Source organism: Hetaerina americana, unplaced genomic scaffold (genome assembly GCF_022747635.1).
Source record: "Hetaerina americana unplaced genomic scaffold, ioHetAmer1.1.p SCAF_2, whole genome shotgun sequence".
In the NCBI taxonomy this organism is placed as follows: domain Eukaryota; kingdom Metazoa; phylum Arthropoda; class Insecta; order Odonata; family Calopterygidae; genus Hetaerina; species Hetaerina americana.
In genome coordinates, this window is record NW_027286763.1 from 80543375 (window position 1) to 80564898 (window position 21524).

The window sequence follows — 21524 nt, forward strand, 5'->3', positions numbered from 1 at the left end:
TTCATCCTTCATCATTCCTTACTGATTTGTATTTGTTGCAATATTTCTTTAAGTTGATACATATCCCTTTGAAAAATAATCTTCATTTCTTAATTCTTCCATTCCAATTTAAAATATCTCTTTTTCTTCGGTGCAGGTCAAAATATTGTTTAAAATAAAAACAATCTGAGGTTTAATGACATGGAAAAAAACTTCTGTGGGTTCTACGCGTTATTTCCTCCAACGATTCAACACTTTAATCTGATTAGGATATTCCCACGATTTATAATTCAGTTGGTTCAAATTTACAGTTTTGATAAGAGCATCTGCGAATTAAATGCCATCTTGAAAAAAAACTTGGGACATATTGGATATCCATCGTCCGAGCCTTGCAACAAATATTTAAATGATAATATCACAATGGTTTTTAATCCACAGAAATTGTTTAATTGTTCAATAATGCTATTTCATTGAGCTATAATCTTCTTTATAGCGTTTAATGACCGATTAACTTGTAATTAATACGATGTGAACCCAATACTCTTGCTGCTGTGTACATACTATTAAGATACAATAATTATCCATAATAACGTCACTTGCGGGTGTTCCCAGCTACTTTTAATACCGCGGTTATTATTTTTTTTCACTCCCCGAGGTTCTCTCGAAGAATTCCCCGCTCGTGCAGGTAATGAGTAAATAATCACCGCGTCCAATACGTGTTTGACGAAGTCCCATTCACTTAATAAGTTTCCACCGGCGTCCCGTGCCCATTCTCGAAATTGCTATCTCGAAAAGAGGCTCGCTCCTCACCAGCCCAGCCCAGCCCTACCTCTCCCGGCGGCAGTGGGCAACTGGTGGCACCGGTCTTCCTCTCTCCCCATCCCTCCCACCTCTCCCGTCTCTCCTTACAGAATCTCTTCGTGTAGCGCTAAAAGATTCCCTCTCTCTCCTCCCCGGACAGGCTGAAGCGTTCCATTTGAGAGGTGAGGCGAGTGCTGCGATGGTGTCGAGGCGCCGGATATTGTCCCGCTCACGGGACGACCTGACGATGGACGGTCCCTCGCCGGCTGCCACGACCGAGGACGAGGAGGACGTGTGGTACAACAAGGAGAAGCTGATCAAGGTGAGTGTGCAGGAGGGGTGGAAGGAAGGAAAGGAGAAGGGGCGCACAACACCCCCGGGAGGGCGGAAAGACTTTCTTAAAATCCCTCCCTTGTCCTCTGTTGTTAACGTCGACTCACGAGGGGCGATGAAGTGTAAGATTTCTCCTTTAATATGGAATGATTTTCTGCTTATGTCCATTCATTTCCTCTTCAATGTTTCTATACTGTCCTGTGCAGAGATATTCATCATCAAAGATGAATCGTCGGGCGTGGAATTCTCTTTACCGTTGGAGAAAAAATATTTTTCACCGAAAAGCCATAAAATGTTCTTAAGTGAATAAATCTTCTGGACGATTTCCACATTTTTCGGGCTGCGTCCGCGTATGTCGTTTAAAAGTACAACAGTTTCGCCAGCTATCCTGCTGGCGTCCTCAGGTCAAGGATGAAAAGAAGCTTGTTGTCCCGTCTTATATAGGAAAAATCCGGCGCCAATACCGGGAAATTTCTTGGCCAATCAGGGAACGTCCTCATATTTGCGCGGGATTATTCGTTTCCACGCACTGTGGAGTGGATATCCATCCTCTCTGTTAAAATTTTTTGGCCTTTTAACGATTTCAATGGCCTCTCTGATTATTCTCTGGAAGTATTTTCCTTCTTTCGCTATTATTTTAGCGTCGTCGAAGAGAATAGAGTGTCCAGGTTCACTCCAACTGTTGTACTTTTAAACGACATACGCGGACGCAGCCCGAAAAATGTGGAAATCACCTACTCATCGCCGCGGAAACCTTCGAACGAACAAATCTTCTGGACATTTAAAAAAAAGCAAGAGTTCTCCTCTGGGTTTCATATGCGTTTGCTCATTTAAAGAAAACCAAGAACTGGTCCCACTGGCAACATTTAATGTTCGATCGGGGAATTTTTTCCTTATTTGACCTTTGATTGGTTCCCGCGAATAAAGAGTTCATGGCCAACAAAATATCGACCCATTTCGTAATCCATGGTTGACTATAGTTAGCTATTTAAATCAGCGTAGTGTAGCGAAGGTTAATTTATTGATACTTGTGAATCGATTGGGCATGGCTTCCGATCGAATGATTGGGAACCAGGGATGGAGTGGTGTGTCTCAAAGAGACCCTCCAGCGTTTTTAGTCTCCTTCCTCAGATGAAGTGCGACGCATTTCTTTAACCGACCTAAGTTAGCTGTAAAAAACAGTCGGGTTTTGAATAAATAAACGCAAGTTAAACTTAAACGGAAAATTTAGAAATTTCAGCGGCATGATGCTAATGTAGCTCAACCCAAGCAGCTGTCATTCGTGAATTGTTTCTATTGGTGGAGAAAGTGAGATGAATGGGAAAAATGTTAACAAACGATGAAACGTGAGATATGGTATGGGAGGAGAGGATTAGGCCGTTGGGTCAAAACACGAGGAATGTAAGATAAAGATTTGTCCGTAAATAACATACTTGAAGTTTGAAACCAAGGGAAATCTCTGGTATTTTGTTAAACGAATTTGGTTTGTGAGAAGCAACTTACGAATCATCTACACGATCACACGTGATTTGTTTTCGTTTTACGTGTAATTCCGTTTTTCCATAATGGTACATTGTATTTAAGAAAATATATAAATACATTACTCTGAAACATCGTGCTCATAGATGTACGGGAATAGGTCCAAGCAATAGATTCAGTCAAATTAATTGTGATTTTTGTGTTAATTCTTTAGTGAAAACGATGATAGAGTTCAATACATACCAGAAACATTAAATTTCCACGAAACAAAATATGCTGGAGTACAAGTTGTCATGCAACGATCCACCTCTTTTAGCATTAAATCATAATATCTCCAAAACAATCGAAAATTTTAGCAATATGCGAAAATTTCAACTAATTATACCATAAAGAGTGGATGTAGGAGTTATGCAATGATTTATAGTCACTGGAAGGCACTTCGCTAATGGCTGTCTAAATGGAATTGTATATTGACTCGTAGTTTTGTGGGTCGGTTGCCAAACGAGACAAGGCGGAAAAAATTGAGATAGGGGTCCAATCAAGTGTGAAAACACGTCTGATTTTGGTCGTTTCTAGGATCATGGGAGGGGCAAAAAACCTGTGAACCGCAAGTGTGTTTTTATGCATTATCAATATTTCAAAATTCTTGAATTTAACATTGTAAAAGACCGGAAATGGAGTACAGAAATGGAATAATAAAAGAACTAATATAAAAAATTTATTACCGACCTCATTTTTCCGGTATATCGAGTATTAAATGGGCAAAGCTCTCTAAAATCGTGAACAAGGTTGAAGTAAAAAGTAAAGGGAGAAAAAGTCACATTCGGGAACGTTATCTGCCGTTGACATAAAATGCTTTGGTGGTCGCATTTGTGAAACCATGGTTACTATTATGAAAACGAAATCTTCCGTTGTAGTTTACCTAGTTTAAAATAATGTTTTTTGGAATACTATCAATGCCGTGATAGGGAGAATATTGTGAAATCATTAAGGTAAAGAAGGTCGCGGGTTAGATAATAAATGTTTCATATTGCATAAAGGAAGTTATCAAGTATTAGGGGCTGAATACCGATCCTTATCTCCGAGAAAGATACCTTCTGATTTTCGATTTGAGATTTCATTTTCAAAGTAGGTAATAAGTAGGCGATTAAAAAGAATTTATAGATGGCTTCACTTAACAAAAAAGTATTAAATATTGACTTACACAAATGCTTTAAGCAAAGAAAGGCTATGATTCAGTAAAACAAGATCTGTTTTTGAACACTCAGCTAAACAAATTCACAATTTCCTGCAATAAACCAATTAGGTCATTTCCTAAATTCGTCCAAGAGATACGTCCACATCCTAAGATACAAGTATCTCCTGCCATATGTCCACGTGGAGCTTTGAGCTTAGAGATGTTGTGGATGAATTTTTTCAAACATCAAGAAATGATTGCGTGATGGGTCAGAGTGTGCCCTGACATGGTTTCATAATTTTTTTTGGATAATAATCAAATCATACGAAGCATGTCCTCAGCAGACCTAACAAGGCACGTTTAGTTATGATTTTCTCTCGGCTAAATTAACCGTTTTTTTCCATTCCTCCTCGGACACAAAAATCACATTTTCTCTTGGCCAGGCGGTGCTATGCCTTGTGAAATGGATACGACGAGATTTCAGAAACGATAAAGAAAAAGCTAAATCGTCCATCGACTGCGTCTAGCGCAAAAAAAAGTCTATGCGAGAACTCCCCACCAATGAGAAAACGGGGCAAGCCTAGTGGGAAAATTTGAGTGGATTTTTGGAGTCCGGTGAATGTTCGAGTTGAGAGCGGAGTCCGCCGCCTGGAGGGTTTCACGAAAAAATCTTGCGGAAGTAGGAAGTTTTCCCGGACTCACCCTCTCGTTTGTGCCGTTTCTCCAAAATTAAATTTGCCGCATTCGAAATCGTCGAGCGGGGGGGGCGGGGGTAAGTGAAGGAGATAAAGATGGCGGGAGAGAACTGGCGCCTCACACGCCACACCGTCTCGTGATTCGACGAGCGGAAGCATTTGACGCAACGGGAAGGGTGGAGACAAAAAACGCGTGCCGTAATCCGCTGGTGCGCGACGCCGGTGGTGGGCGTCCCGCGGGCGTTCTGCGGCCCAGTGCCAGTCCGCACTACGAATCCTTTCCCTTTTGTCCGTACGATGCACTCGGGCCTGCAATTCTTTCGACGCCTCTAAATGAATCCCCAAGACTAGGATCTGGGACGGGATATTTGTTCTTAGATCGGCAGTTATGCTCGCTATTCGGCCATTATAATAACTGATATCATGATCCGACCCGAAGGTTTCTGTGGCGGACAAAGTTAGGACTCGCATCGTACTAATTAAGCTGTAGAGAGCGTGAAATTCTCACATTTGAGTAGGAGTGCATTTAGTTCCTTTCCCTGTGTCGCCTGCAGCTCTTCTCAGGCCGATGTTGATGGCAAAATATAACACAACTTGGTTGAAACAAAAGCACAGCTTGGTTGAAACTGAGAGTTCCCAGTTGCTTGAAACCCATATCTTAATACGAGTACGTTGGTTGATAATTTCATTGTTTAGCTGGCGTAAAATATTTCCAAATAAAAACAAAAATCAATTAGAATTAGGTATATTTTCTTCTTGTTCAAATGAGATGTCAGATATTATTTCTCACTCTAATTCGCAATGCACACTTTCTTAAAACAAAGTGTCGGAGAAGAGCTAACCCCGGAATATACAACAATTTTGCCGGATACGAATAAAATATTATTATTTTAACGTGGAAAAAATACTCAACGTTACAAAATCATTAAGTTAATCGTAAATTCCAAAGAAACTGCGGGATATGCCGCAACAGTAACTTTTAACGGAGTCATCCGCTAATGTGCATTTCAATGCAACAATTTCAGAGTGTAAAAATCATTCGCCTTGACAGGGATCCCAGTCAAAGCGAATGATTTTTACACTCTGAAATTGTTACATTGAAGCTAATCGTAATATGATTCCCCTTGTTAGGTTCCCTTGGCACGCGCAATAGGGGTCGATAACACGATTATTTTATTAGGTCCAAATCTTACGATAGTACCCATAATATTGCAGCGCAGCGCCCGAACGAAAATATAATTTTGTTGCTTCTGAGAGCTTTCCTCCGTGGTTGTTCACTGTGGATCCCCACCGGAGCCGTCGCCTTGACAAATCAGCCCGCCAGCCATGGTGCACCCAAAACCAGTTTCGTGGTTGGACCTCCGACGCCCGTCCCCGCAAGTCGGAAGCGATCGACGTCGGGCAAGTAGAGAGAGAGAGCCTTCGGCGGCGAAGGAGATCGACAAAACGGCCGCGGACGGCGCGGCATTGACACCAAGGAACGATGCCCCGGGTGAATAAACGACCTGGCCGTCGTTTTTTCATGCGCTGGAATTAAAACCTTCAAAACCTCCACTTGAGTAGACTTAAGGAAAAAAAGGATTTCTGGGACATTCACTTCAAGGTATTAATTACAGTTTCTCTGTCCACTTTTTTTTGGTCTTTCCCTCGAGGAAATGGAAGGAAAATTTCCATAAGACGGAAGAGTATATGCATACCTGTGTGGTTATATATATATATATATATATATATATATATAATTTATTTATTTATTTGTTTGTTTATTTATTTATTTGTTTGTTTGTTTATTTATTTATTTGTTTGTTTATTTATTTATATACACACACACACATATACGTTACACATGAAGATAATCGTCGGAATATAAAATTTTACTACATAAATTCTAGGATTCACATCCCACAGGTGAAATTATTATAATGTGAAATATATTTTTATTAATATATATTAATGTATAATATTAATATATATATAATATTAATATATTTATAATATTAATATATTTAATAATAATATAATTATAATATTAATATATATATATATATATTAATATTAATGTGAAATTATACGCGTTCCTCTATTTAATTATAGATACCTTTAATAGAGGAACCGTAATGATTACGGCGTGGGAAATGAAATAGGAAAACCAGTTTACCGTTAATTCGTCTATGTACACGTCTAAGGTATCCTGCGAGCCACCGTACGAGTATGAGGTTATACCATGTTCCATACGAAACTAAAGATGTGCGAAATGTTTCTCCGGAGAATATTATTTTTCGAAATGTACAGGTTAGAGATAAGTTTTCGGTGGTCCCCGAAGACTATGAAATAACACCGTGGGCTCATTCCAGCATCACAGCTTTTCTGTTCCCCATCATTATCTTCCCTAATTCTTCATACATTCTACCATCTTCCTCTCCGTTCAAACGCCTATATTCTCTTTCTGTCTCTATTTCCCGTTTGCCTCGTTCAACCTTCTGTAATGACCTTCAGCATCCCACTGCCTCTTTAAATATCTCCTCCATCCACTTTTTATGCCTTCTTGGTATTTCATCCAACATCTCCCTCTCCTCCCCCAGCATTAACAAAACTTCCGTGGTTGGTCTTCCTCTCTAGTCAAATCATTTTTTCCATACTTCCAATGTCCACATGATGGACGGATACTCGTTGGAATGGAAAATATAATAATGTTTCCAACAAGAAACGAATTACCAACGATTTATATCAATTATTCCTTTGAGAGGACGGCACGATTTGATTCTGGAGAGTCATCCCTTTATTTATCCTTGACGACTTTTACATATATTTATACGTGTATGACTTCCATACTCTGTTTTCATTGGTATGCATTTTTTTCGATACCAACGAAAATATTTCTTTAAGAACATGGATGCAAACGTTACTTAGAAAAAATTTTTTTAAGTCGTAAGGACTCCCCTGGATTAAGGGTAAGGTGAAATCAGACGTTGCCAAGAGCGGTCTGGGTAAGTTGGATGGCGTTAGTCCTTGAAGTGCAACGAAGTCTCAAAGATTAATCTCGCAATCCCATATCCCGCCGGGGTGCCCGACGGCTGGCGGAGGCGGGGATAGCCATGAACCCTCCCGCCATTGTAAGAATGTAGCGAATGTAAGCACTGGCCGCTCTCAACAATCTTCTTGCGTCAGTCGTTCAAATTTAGTATGATTACGAATCAACGTCTCACTCGAAAGTCTTCTTTTCCAGATTCTCACATTCCCATTGGCTGATGCATAAAACGTAAGTGATGTATCTCCTAGTTAATGGCTGTATCCACAGGTTTAAAACATTAATCGTTAGTCATTAGATTTCAGTGTTCACCTTATCAAACACGAGGATTTGAAAAAGGTATCTTCGTTTCAGTCTTTGTTTTTGTGAAAACGAGTTCGTAACTCATTAATCTAAGAATCCTAAGACTAAAGATGGACCGAGAGGAATCATTCTACTTATAAAAAAAGACTTTATTTCCAGTCGTTGAAATTGGTAAGCTGAAAAATACTCCTTTTAATTGCTACCGATATAGTAGATAATCGGTAACAGTAACAAGAAAATTACGCTTAAGAAAAAAAACTAAATGTAGTGTAATTAACCCTGGCAATCTAGTTAGTTAACTGTGCTCCCCATCGCATACCCTTTGATGAGAAATAAAATTAGAAATTTAATTGAGGCGGGCGGGGGGATTTATGCGTACGTAATAAGGGAGAAGATTTAATGTCCCAAGAACTCTTCACCTAAGCAACACGTCAGGGAAAACTCAGTTAAGCAAACGATTGATGATAATATATTCCATAACTGTCCACTTATTTCTATCTATCATTTCACTTAAGCCCGCATGTATCTGGATTCATGATTGCCTCTGCATGACACGCTTCCTTCAAGGCAGTAAGACAATATGGGGATTGGGGAGGAACCACCGCTGTCGTGCGGTTCATTACAGGCGTCGAAAAGGTGAATGGCTACTTCAGGAAAGTGAAGGGATGTCTTTTGAAAATCCATGCGCGGCTCTGCGATAACTCATATATTGAGCTATTTTCTCAAGGGACAGATGTAAATCTAATCTGCCGTAGTTCGTCAACAGTATAGCTCCTGGTGCCATAATGGTGAAACGCTGTCATTATTATGGTGAATGAGGCTTTTGGATGCGGTTGCAATGAGTTTAAAATAAAATAATCCACCAAAGGTGTGGTAGTTCCCAAAAATCCACTCAATTCAATTCGTGCAAATGATCAATGAGAGTTGTTCGTAACGGAAGAATACCCCAATGACTTTCGGCAGGAGACCTTTAGGAATGATCCATGGACGATTAACCCGGAAATCACTCGCGCCTTTCAAGGGCGGAGATATTCGTCATGTCGCTCGCCGAAATGTCAAAAAGGTTTCGATCCGGAAGACCTTTGGAAACTCGGAAGTTAATGAGTATGGGGAAACATTGCCAACTCTGATATTTTAAGCATATCGATAAACTATTTGCCAATAATCTATCATGTGCACCGCTGAAAGAATGTAGCGCGGTAGGGACCCATTAGACCAAACAAACTACTAACAAAATATCAGCAAAGACTGGTAACCTGCAAATTTTCTAATCTATGGGTTGTTTTCAATGCTTTTCAAAATAATGATATCATGTAGTTACATATTTTATATAATTTAACCTGCCGTTCACGTGCGGTCTAACATTACCTATTTATTATAGTTCAAAAATTTAATTGTATACGTTACATTTACTGGAAAATTAAACCAGCGTAAAATTGGGATTTCCCAAGAAGAGTAGGATAAAGGGAACCCGTTTGGTGAACTTGGCTTTTATCAAGACTTGGGGCTTTTTCCTCATTTTCAAGAAGTTACACCTGATGCCAACCTAATTCCTTGTTCCAACTACCTTTTCCCTTATTTGTATCCATCTTCACTGTTCCTTTTCTCCATTCCCCCCCTTGTATTTCAACCTCCACCCTCCATACGCGCACTTCACAATTGCGAATTATTTTCCTCCGAATAAATCAATAAGTTTATAATAACACTTTATGCTTGTGTGCCGTCGCTTTTCGAGAGAAAGCTCTTTCTATTTGATTTAGTTCAGTAAACGATAGGAGAAGCTATGAGACATTACTTTGGCATTCTCATTGCTGAGGAATCCAATCGATATTATCTCAACAGGGACCGATTTTTCTTATATTTATCATTGGTTAAGCATCATGTCACCAATTATATATTGAGCAAGGTAGACTCTATAAGTTTATCACATAAATTATTCGGTTTTAATTGTATTTATCTATTCTAGTTTGTAAGTAATTACATCATCCAATTATGGTGTTTGGAAAATATAATTATGCCATGTAATTATAAATTGTTTTGATTCATTCAACAATTTGATTTGTATATTTCATTAATATATTCCATGGACTCTTCCTAAATAATCGTTCGACAATTATTTTAGTTTCATTACGCAATCGTCTTCAACTTATGGTACACATTTTTACATGCCCGATTTTACAATTGTATCCCCCTTCCGTTAGTTCTTTTCCACGGGGTTATCTCTCGTTTCAGTTAACCTTCGCGCAACATCTTCGTTACTTCCTCGATCCAGTTCAGTTTGATCGTCTACGTCCCTGTAGGTGGGTCAGCGCTATTGTTTCCTTCTGTCGTGGAGTATTTCTTCCGGTCTACTTCGGTTCCCTATGCGTCGAAGGGCTCAACTCCCCTCCCATCGCCCACTTGAGTGTCTGCTAGCTCCTGTTGCGAGTGAAACAATTTCGCCACCCGGGAGTTACGTTACCCGCGGCGAAATGGAAAGTTTCCCCAAATGCTGCTATGAGAGAAACATCGAATCGCAGATCCCTTCGTGCTTGCACGTCGCTCTATGTTCATAAGTGCATTTTCTTCCCGCACTTAATGCCGGGGATGATGTCTTTTTTTTATATATCCACCCTGGTTCAATGCATCCTAAAATCCTTTCGGCACGCATCCTCGTCTGGAGCTAGAGCGTGAGTCGCACATCCCATATGTCGTTGGTTCCGACGCCTCGGGTCGCGGATGTCGCTGAGTGGCCCCCGTTTCACCTGCCAAATTCTTAATTCCCCCGGTTTTTTACCCTCGCGGAAACTATAATTGAGATCCTATAGGTGTTCGTTCCTTTGTAATGAACTTTCGCTCATTACGCCGTCGAGTCGATAATGTGATAATATTCAAGAAAATGTTTTCCTTCTCATCAAATCGGTAAGATTTGGCAGGAAAGATCATGTTGCGAAGCTGTCTTAGTCTTTGATAGTCGACGAAGTTGATGAATTGATGCTTTTTTTGAAAATAATTTGGCAAAATCTTCCAATTAGCTACGTGTGCGTGATCATATGAGAACCCCAAGAGCTCATTTTCTCTTCTAGAGATGGGTTTTAAAACAACGCCTGTCTACTGGTGAATTTAATTCAGCGGAACGTTCCGTGAAGTGGATTTAGAACAAGGGATGAACAAAATACTCATTACAATCAGCCATAATGCGGTCGTAATTAAGGGTGAGTTTAATCGCGAAAAAAATTCAAGATTCCAAACTTTCATTTAAATAAACATTAATGAAGTGATGCGTCATTATTGAGCGAGTCTCCAAAAAAATATCCTTTACTGGGCAGGGGTATTTCCCGTGGTTTCGCCATCCTAACCTTTCACCTAACAACTGAGCTAATCGCGATTCCTGAGAAATCAACTAGTTCCATCATATCAAGCGATGTTATAGAGTGCAATTAAATTACTTCATCAGAAGAACTCGCCCAAAACTATTGTTCGCGTCCAATCTTTTCTGTACCAGTTCTATGACGATGTTCTATGACTGCACAGGAACGGTCGGATGGAATGGATTGTGATAGAACAGTTAATTTGATGAACTCATTCTCGCACAACTACCCTTAGATGCATTGTTTGGAAGAGTAATTACGGGTGTGTGTAATTACACCCGTGTGCCTCTGCGTGATTGGCAGGTCTAGGCGGAGCGCTAAGAGATGCGAGGCGATGAAAATTGAGGAGACCATCCAGGGTCATGGCCTTATGGAGACGTGGGAGCGGAGGGAGTATAATTTCATGGACGCCACTTTTATTACGGGGAGACAGTGGGTGAGTGGGAGCGGCGTCTGCTTCCAAGTGGACTTCCAAGACCCCTTGAAGCGGACATCTTCTTTCTGTTAACCGGGGAATCCGTTACGCCGTTAAAGCGGGAGGGCGGTTTCACGCCCACCGTTTAAAGTTTTGATGGTGCACATACACTAGAGACTAGTCGGTAAGCTCTGCTGACTTTCCTATTAGTTTCCCCTGAGTCATTACGTCCGTCGGCCGAGTTTTTCCTCTTGTGACTCCGACGGAGGATGGGAAGAAATGCGTGCCCGTGCAAAGTCGACTAAAAACCGCCCTCAACAGCTCCAGTCACCGTGATCCGGCTTTGCTCGGATCATTAATTGCGATATTTGTGTTGCGCCCCAATTCACTTGTTTTATTCACCTCTGCAGTTCTCCGGTTGAGTTCGCTAGAATATGTGAGTGAAAGTGCTCTTATGGTGGAGGTGGGAGCTCAGGATTGCGGCGCAATACGGCGATCGGCGACCCCTTCGGTGAAATATGCATTCTCGTTTATGGCTTTATGGCTTGAATGTAATAGCGGACGTCATGAAAATCGCGCTGTTAATTACCAAAAAGACTGTAAACCATGCCTTTCCCACGGTTTCAATGAATGGAGTCCTAATTTATTTAGCCCATTTTGGTCAGAGAAGAAAGAATATTCAGTTCTCTCTCATCATGTGATTTTAACTTGATTATCATTTTAACGATCGGGTCCATCTCGGGGTGAGAAAGGGTGTACTGGGAAGAGGAGACAAAGTGAGATCTAAGAGGGTACTAAATCATTGAGGGGGGAGGAATGGTTGCTATTGAAATGACACTTATTCTCTCCCCTTTGGCTACCAAATTCCCTCCGTTCGAATAAATGAGGCGAGTGTAAATCCAGTCATTCCTTCTCCAAAACACGCCTATCTGAATTTTGGATCCCGTAGTCGCATTATTAGATACCGACTACAGTCATATCATATCTTTTCCCAGTCAGCAATTGGTCAGCAATTTTGAGAGCAAGGTGGAATCACCGTAAGCAATCACGTATTCCTAATATGATTTCACAGATTTTTATTTTCTTTCTAATTTTCAGACCCGTTGAAGGTGTGTGGGTAGAGATTTGATGATACACCTTGGGGGAGAGGGGTGAAACTATAGCCCCCCCCCCCCGTCTTAGCGTGGAATTCGACCTCCCCCCATCCGTCCACAGTCCTTCCAGAAGGGCCGCGGCTCCGTGCGGGGCCTCACCCGGTGCCCTCAAAGAGTCCTTGCCCGGGGCAATTCTCTTCAGAGCTCGCCCTTCCTCGTCTTCCCCTGATATAAACCCCACCTCCCCCATATCCATCTCCCTCGTGCAGAGGAGGCCGGCAACTAGATATGCCGAGAGGAGGCTGGGAAATAGCAGTAGACGTGTCGATGGAAGAGGCTAATGTACCGTTGCCACGGTATCAAGGCAGCGCAGCGGGAAGCTATGTAGTCGTTCCTCGCGCATGCGCAAGCTATCCTTCCTCGACGAATGGCGAGTTAGATATACGTCCTCTCTCTTTTCCTCGCTCCCACAGCGTCCTGGACCCGCAACAATTGCTCGCTTTTAAAACCTCGAAACCGCTGCGATTACCGCTGCGGCGCCAAATGTTTGTCCCGAGCGAAAGTGATAGTTTTTGGTCGCCATTGTTCTCCCTTTCATTCTCTCCCCCGCCCTATCCATCTTTTTTTTCATCTTCCTCGTAATTCTGGGTTTTTGTTGTCCATCCATTTTGTCTGAGAACCGGACGAATTGATTCCGCCGGGCGTTCGTCTTCGATGGATATTCGTTCGTTTTCAATGATGCTCGCTAGGAGCTTTGGGACTGACTTATGTGTTCTATCCGTAGTATGTAAATAGTAAACGCACGGAAAACCACGCATTGTTGTATCTTTGGACTGTAGGTGTTCCCAGTGTCTTCGAGTTTGCATACGTTCGATTACGCCCAAAAAGCATGAGCCTAGCTCGCTAAATCTTTCTGCGACGGTATTTTTTCTGTTCTTACTCAAAATAATTTAATGTTCTAGGGATTGATTTCCTAGCTTCCTGCTTGCGGGTAGCATATTTACGGAGAATCTTGTAATAGCTGTCATACACTCGTTGATGTTGTTTTTTCAGGTATGTCGTCGAATTGATGAAATAATTACCCGCTTTTTTTTACTATTACGACAAACTTTTTTGGAAACATAAACTTGTGAATAAAACGTCATGCATAAAGGCTGTCTTTTTATTTCATTCAATATTTTAATTCAGGACGACTTTGAAATGACAAGCTGATAAATAAAACAATATTCCGGCACCTTTTATCCTAGCTGAAACAAATTTTATTTTGGATTCCTTGGAAATGCCATCAATGTCACTGTCAATAGAATCATGAAAACATTCTTCGGCATAGTCATCCGTTGCGATGATTTGCGGCAAATGAAAAGAAAAGCTATATCTTTGCTAATGGCCCAGTGTTGAATATAAGTGGGGAAGAAGGTTACCTTTTTATATGATCCTCGATAAAACGTCCTCTTTCTTCGGGGCAAGGAAGAACCGGTTGCTGATGGGAACCAGTTGCGAACCATTTGGCGCTACAAGACGGGAGTCTGACTCTCGCTCTCAGCCTTCATTCGTTTTACTAAGCTTTCAGAGGGGCTCGCCAGGGGATTATGTTTTCTTCTCCACCGAAGACGTTTTTAGAATCCCCATTGGTCATCGCACACGCGATTGCATACGCAATATCTCCGCAATAACCTTAGCGTTTTTGAATTTATAATGAAGCTCTCGGATAGTCCAGAGAAAAAATACATACAATTGCGAGAGATAGGTAATAAAAAGTCGACGCCCGGGGTTTAATCGCCAATACGTCGAAGAGTGGCAAGGTCGTGATAACGAACATTATTTTTTCGAGCCATACGCTGAACTTGGCTACATTATTGATCCAATATATCATTCACCACTTCAAACTCTGGGAAATTATAGCTCGTCCAAAAATAGGATTCTCTAATGATTTAGGTAACATGCGCTGAATGCAGATGCGTGTTTTCCCTGACATATGGCGTTTTTTGATAGCTTGAACGTTTGTCATGCGACCTTCTGAATATATTGGCATAATTTCAAATCTCCATGGTAAAATATTTTCACCTGCTAACAGGAAAAAAAACTATCTGAGCAACAACATAAGCATCTGGTTCATATCCTTTTCTGCTTATCGTAAACAATCCTTCAGCCTTCGTTCAAAACACTTGGCTCCAAAAATGCTGCTAGACGTATTGAAATGTATATTGCTCAAGCATCCGTTGATGCAGACTATACTTTTGTACACACATTGTGCCCTCAACCAACGTAATAAAAATCACAGAACATTAAAAAATCTTTAACCATTGCGATATTTGAATATTCCATCATTCGTCGCTGGGTCGGTGTGAAACCAACATACCTCTTACGACCTGTCACTAATCTTACATTGCTCTAATTATCAATTGCTGCATCCAAATGAAGTGTTAAGCATATCATTTAAATACCATCTAATGGCCTGGTTCGCCCTTCATTTAAATAAATTTTTTCCGGAAAAAAGGTGTTTAAAACGCATTGAACGTGACCATCAATTCCTAATTTTATTGGCCCTCCATCGCTGGCCAGAGTTTTCCCGACCACGGTTCCGGACGCCCGAGATGTTAAACATCTTGCGATCAGGCGAGGGAATCCATTTACTCGAGAGCACCGCTTTCTGTCCGTCAAACAGAAAGCTGCGAAGCGTTTTCCGGGAGATTATGTAAACTCCTCAAAAGAGCTGGCGAGTCAAATTGAGCGGAAAGAGTTTCGAGGCGAAACGGAGCCCGGTCACCCAAGTGCTTTTTAAGCAGATCCTGCCTTGCCCGCGCTCCTATTGCCTTCCCAACCCCCCTATCCCCCCTCCCACTCTCCATTTTTGCAACCCTATCACTCCTTCCTTCACCTCCCTCCGTTCCGAACACTCTACCAGTATTTATTTTCATAAATCTGCGCATGAATATGACCACACTCGTAATCTGTGGAGCAGTGGGTGGAGCGCGTTCTACCACTGACGAAAGGGCTCGGGTTCACATCCTGGTGAGATTTCTGGACACACCTAGAGTTGGCACCTCCCAATCCGTAGAATTAGTTATTAGATCTTTCCGGAGGAAATCGCAAAAAGCACAGGGAAATGAACTGACCACCCCTATCCTAATGCATGGATTTCACCCCGATAGCGGGCTTATTATGCTTACGTGGCAGCCCGCAGGATATAACTCATGTGTAGGAAAATAAAGGGGGACATATTAAAAATTTTCGGATTTTCAAATATTTATTTGCGATCCTGACTTTGGCGAGGGGAGAACGAGCGCTGATATTTGAAAACGTTGGAGTCCATTTCTCTTTTTAAAATCATCTGATCTAATATGCTGACATAGCGTGTGAATCCGTAATTGTGTTTCCCCAAGAGTAGGAATTAACCGAGGGTGTCCTGCACCTTTCCTCCGACCGCATCCCACTCTAATTCGTTAAATTTGAATACGGCCTCCTTTTCTTCTTGATGATTGGACGAGTGCACTTTCTTCTTCACATGTCTCTTTCGGAGTATCGTTCAAAGCACTCCGAGGATGGACTCAAACCCTTGACCGGTGGGTTTCATTCCGCAGCCATAGACGCGTGGATCCGCAGGACGTCAAATGAGACGACTGGCGACTTCTAGTTGCAGAGTTACTGAATACCACGGCCGGGTTTGTACGTAAGCGGATGCGGGGCCACAATGAACCCCTTAGTTACACTTTGTTAGGAGGCTTAGGAACAGTAGAGTTGTGCACTGCATGTACCACCGCGCGAAGCGTGAAAGTTAATGCGCCGATGCCCGCGTTGTTTTTAGGAGATCTGCATGGGTGGGACGTTCCCCAACTATGCCTACGTACGAACTCCTCAGTGGGCTCCGTCGTGTGAGGCGTGAGGGAAAGCGACACCAAACACAGAATAAAACTCTTAATTTTGATAGTTGTTTTTTTTCCGTCCCCCTGTGACTCTGCATGGTATAAAGGCACTGCGAGTTCGTTTCTTTTAAGAAATTTCTCTAAATAGACACAGACCACCACTACAGTAATCAACCCGATAGTTGGTTTTATCTAGGTGAGGGTATCGAGGATACGCCGTGTGAAATACATTTAGGGTTAGCAGACGGCAGTTCTATTCCTTGTGCCGTCTATGGTTTCCCAGGAAGATGTGGTGCACGTAAAATTACACAGATCTAATAGAGGGTTTCGGAATCCAACCAAGGCTCTGCGGTTACTTGCCCACCATTTTACCCCCTGATATATCACTCCCCTCAAAATAGGTAGTCTCAGTTATTTTTAACGTCACGAAATGACTGTATTTCTCTCTACTATGCTGTTTGAAATTTTTCCAGATTCAATAATACTTCGTTTCGTAACGTTTTACTGAAGATCATGCTCTACTCTCATTGATGAGACGATCATGACGTTGGTGAAGTGTCATAATCGAACCCCTAGCACAGTTGTTTACAAAGAAATGAAGAAATTCTATAGATTGAAAAGAATGATTCTCATGGATGTAATTTTCATGCACGGCTATTGAACGGCGATGACGACTTAATCGGGCGATTTCTAAACCCAATTTGATTTTTAAAAAAGGCACTTTTCCCCCCGGCTCACGATATTGATGTTCATGTCCTATGCGTAATCATTAAGAACGCTCAGAATGTGTGATTCCATTTTTTTACATTCGGGGGTACAATGAACTCCATTAAGGGCAAAACCACGCCTGTTAAATATCAAGTCCGGAACCGGATCCAACTTTTAACTTAATGAGTCTAATTTTAATAGATTAAAATGAACGAATGATATAACTCATGGGAGTCAATTATAAAAATTAAAACTTATACATATAAAGGATGTGTTACTCCAAAAATAGAGATTTTGTATTGTATCAACGAGCTTTGCTAACGCTGTAAAATCATCAGGCGAGCCTGTTGACGATGTAGTCAAAGGTTTTTTCTTTTATTTCTACAATTTACGAGTCAAAATGTGTGCGTTTAATGCGCCGAGGTACAATTTTGACATAATAAAATGATGAACAAATGCCAAGCTTTTAAATGTGATGAATATTTTGCATAACTGGTTTCATTCTGCGCCACTTTTTTCACGTCGAAACACCCTTGCGTCCGATTTTGTGTTTTATTCTCTCACGCGCTCTAAAATAGTCAATCTCACATTCAGTTTTTTCTCCCTGATCGGATCATTAAAATTCATTATTTCAGTCCGTGCCACCTTTCACCCTTTCATTTCCCTCCAGCCCCGGATTCGTGACATCCACACCCTCGGCTGTGGATCCTTCCTCTTTTTTTAAATCAGATTCCTGGCTAATCGAAATAATTTCGATCAATGCCCACCCCTTTCCGAAACCATTTCCCAAATTTTGCTCCCCATTTCACCTCCTATGCCTATAATTTACTCCTCACGGCATTATGTTCTCAAGGTCGAATATTTCCTCAGTTTCGATTTCCACCTCCAAAGTACGTGCGTGGGTTTCCCTCCGCTCACCTCTTCCTTCCTTGACATGTATTCCATTCCTTCTTTTCCCCTTCTCTATCGATATACACCCCTCAAAACTCTTAAGTCTTTTAAAAGAGGGCGTGGGCAACGATTAGCATACTAATGAATGTTTACGTTGGCGAAGAGCAAGGGATACTCCACGCCGTCGCTACGAATCCATCGTCCTTCAGCATGAATGACAGGAACAGGGTGTTGTGAATACTTTTCACAATTTCGCTAATCACATCTCGACGGAACGATCGGTTATTTCTGTGTCATGAATCCCAAATAGCCGAGCGACGGGACTTTAAATAATTTCGAACGTAAACTATTATACTTTTCCGCTCAATCTAAGGATTTGAAGTATATGACTTATCAAAAATTCAAGCTTATCTAAGTTTTACCTGCTAGAATATCTTCCCTAATTCTTACCTTGTTTGTTTTGTTGATAAAAATAATTGGCTTGCATTCTAGTCATTGCAACAAGTTTTAAATGCAATGATGCATCCGAACCAGTACTGAAGCATTTTAATCAATACGTCCAACTATTTAAAAAATAATAGGAGACACTTCTCGGCAGCATAATGGATTTACATTTATGTAAGAACTATTGGCTAATCTATCACAGTAAGCAGATCAACGTGACTGATAAAATGGAGTTGGTCCAAGTCCAAGGAGATGTTCATTATTAGGTCTTCATTTATACAAAGCACCTGCGTACTCGGCATTGTTACTTGTTCCTCTTGAATCTTGTTTATAGCGGCAACAATTGGCGTGTACGCTTGTCTCTAATCAGCACACCGATGAAGAATTATTCTGGTTACGACGGTGGCTCTAAGCCATGACTCGTCCGTTTTATTGGCTCTGCTACATAATCATGAGTTCCTCCTCCTTCTTCCAGCCAGGAATCATGTGATTGTACATATTTTCGCCCGTTTCCGACGATGCGTCAAAAAGGGATTTCGTCCCCCGCAGGAGTTCCAGCACAGAGGCGGGTAGTGGATGGGGGATGTTGTGAAGCCATCCGCCTTTCCAGCGCTGTTCCAACCCGCCCGAACCCCTCCCCCTCACTTTCCCGGTAACAGACACCCCCTCCCATTTCACTCACCACCCCCTCCCCCACCACCCTTCATCCTCCCTCCCGCTCCCCCGACCGCCCGCTTCAAATCCCTTTCACTTTTCCTCCTCCCTTTCCCTTTCGCGGACTCCTACCAAACCCCTCCCCCTACGCCTTACCTCCTTCCTCCCCCCCGCATCGGCCGTAGTCCTTCGAGGTTCCAGCATGGCGTTCGTGCAAGTTAATATAGAGGGAGTGGGTTTGGAGGGGATGAGGGAAGGAATTCGCCAGCCAACCGGTTCCCGCTGATCTCCTTGCCACAACCGCCTCTCCGCTGAAAACACACACACACAGTCCTCTCTCCACGAGCGCTCCTCAGTCACTCCTTCCGATTCCCTTCGATCCCTCATTTCGCGATCCACCCCACACCCGGGTGAATCGAAATCATTTCGCCCTCCACCCATAGGGGCCTCCTCGTGTCGGAATGGTCCCTCTCCCCTCCCTCCCAGGCCTCTTCGGACGTCGGAGTTGAGCCTCGGCACCTGCAAGTCGCCTCCCATCTCCCCCTCCGCCCGATTTAATTCCTAATTCCAACTTCCCTCCATCCTCACACCCAAAGTTCTTCTGCAGACTTAACTCCATGGAGTCGTGTCGGAAACGAACCTGAGTTTCCTTTCCGTCGGGAGCCGTGTTTTTTTCTGCAAATTTCCACTTCGCAATTTTATTCCCTCTCCCTCTCTCTGCCTCGAACCCCATTCCCCCCATCCATTATCCCCTTTCGTCCCATCTGCCTCTCCAGTTCGGTCAGCCCGGGAGCCGGTTCTCCACGGTTCGACACGTTTGGGGGTGATATATTTTTGCGAACCTTTGGCAAATTTGAGCTCCCAACACCTTGTTGACCGCAAACAAATTGACTTTTATGGGAGGAATCCTTCAGAGTTTGCTGAAAAATCAATAAACCTTATCGGCTTTGGTCCACTGGGTTGAGTCATCTTAATCGGAAAGGTCGTGTAGTTCTAATCGGGAAGATAGTTATGTTAAAAAACTCGATTGGTTCTAAAAATATATGTTTTTAGAGTTCGTCGCTGTGAAAAAGGAAAAATATTGATCTATTTGTTTCTTTTTCCGTATTTGTAAACTCATCTTGGAATTTTAATAAATTACAAATTTATGAACACCCTTTGCCATAAAAAAGTCAATCGTATTGGTTGTGGTTCATTTTTACTCCCTCCATTTCAGTACACCTGAAAACTACACCTTCTGTCATACACCTTTTTAGTGGTTCGCGGGGTATTTATGTTGATCATTATTACTAGGTAATCTACCGTTTTAGGTAGGTTTTGGATGGATACAACTACCACATAAATATTTTGTTTCTCCTAAAAAAACGCAACCCAATATCTTACTTTACAACAAGTCCCTCTTAATCTCTGGGTACTTCCTGCCTCCATTCATCCTGTTCAATATCCTTATTCTATTCCTGCCCTTTCTGTATATTTAAAAATGGAAATATTCCAAAAGGGAATTCCTGAAGCAGAGTGGTTAGTTAATAAAGAGATTTCAACGTCTCTTTATTCTAGTCATAGCACAGCAACCGCAGCGTGTATTAGTCGGGAAATCAAGTGGTTGTTCACAATACTGTTTGAGATACTTCACACTAAGTACCACATTCAAAAATCTAATAATGAACCCTAACAATAAGAACAAAATAAATAATTAAGTCAAATAAGTGAAAGTGAATGTGTAAACTGAGATAAAGATGAGACAATCATATAAGCACACATTTGGAAAGAGAAATGGCACTGTCATAATCAATGTTTGATCCTGCTCTATGCCGTGAAACAACAAAGTTTCAAAAGGATCAGCTTCCAAAGGTTACATGATACGTTTTTTTTATTCAATTTTCCTCGCAGTTTTCAATTCAGTGAACTTTTTTGCGTTTTCACGCGCGTCCATTTGTAAGGAGATGGAAGATTAATGAGTCTCTGAATACCCTGAACATTATACCGCCCACAGGATCATGTTAGAGCAGGGAGTTTTGAGGAAAACTCTCTTTTAAGTGTAAAACCCTGCGCGCATTTTGTAGGCCATAGTCGTCATGACAAGACTTTTACTGTAGGCTCGGCGTGTGGGTCAGTCGAGAAGTCGGCTACTTTCTTGCTCGCCAGCGGCATCGCACTGTTGCCAAGCAGATCTCATTTCATAATCAGCACTCCGTTCGAAATGTGCCAATTAAATTCGATTTCATCAAACATCTGCATTCTTAGCGGTTTTTTTTGCTTCATCACAGCAATGTTGTCACTTCCCTCAAGACCTTGCCAGACTGAAGCGTTGGA

At 41.8% G+C, this 21524-nt stretch overlaps 1 protein-coding gene across 2 annotated transcripts in view; it reads left to right on the forward strand.

Annotated features, from left to right (window-relative positions):
- Window positions 1-21524, forward strand: part of LOC139688035 (uncharacterized) — a 200873-nt gene that overhangs the window by 92999 nt on the left and 86350 nt on the right. For both annotated transcript variants that reach the window (XM_071585440.1, XM_071585441.1), the window contains exon 2: window positions 941-1102. In XM_071585440.1, the coding sequence (XP_071441541.1) occupies window positions 980-1102 (123 nt within the window). In that variant the 5' untranslated portion in view covers window positions 941-979. The remainder of the gene's footprint in view (window positions 1-940; window positions 1103-21524) is intronic.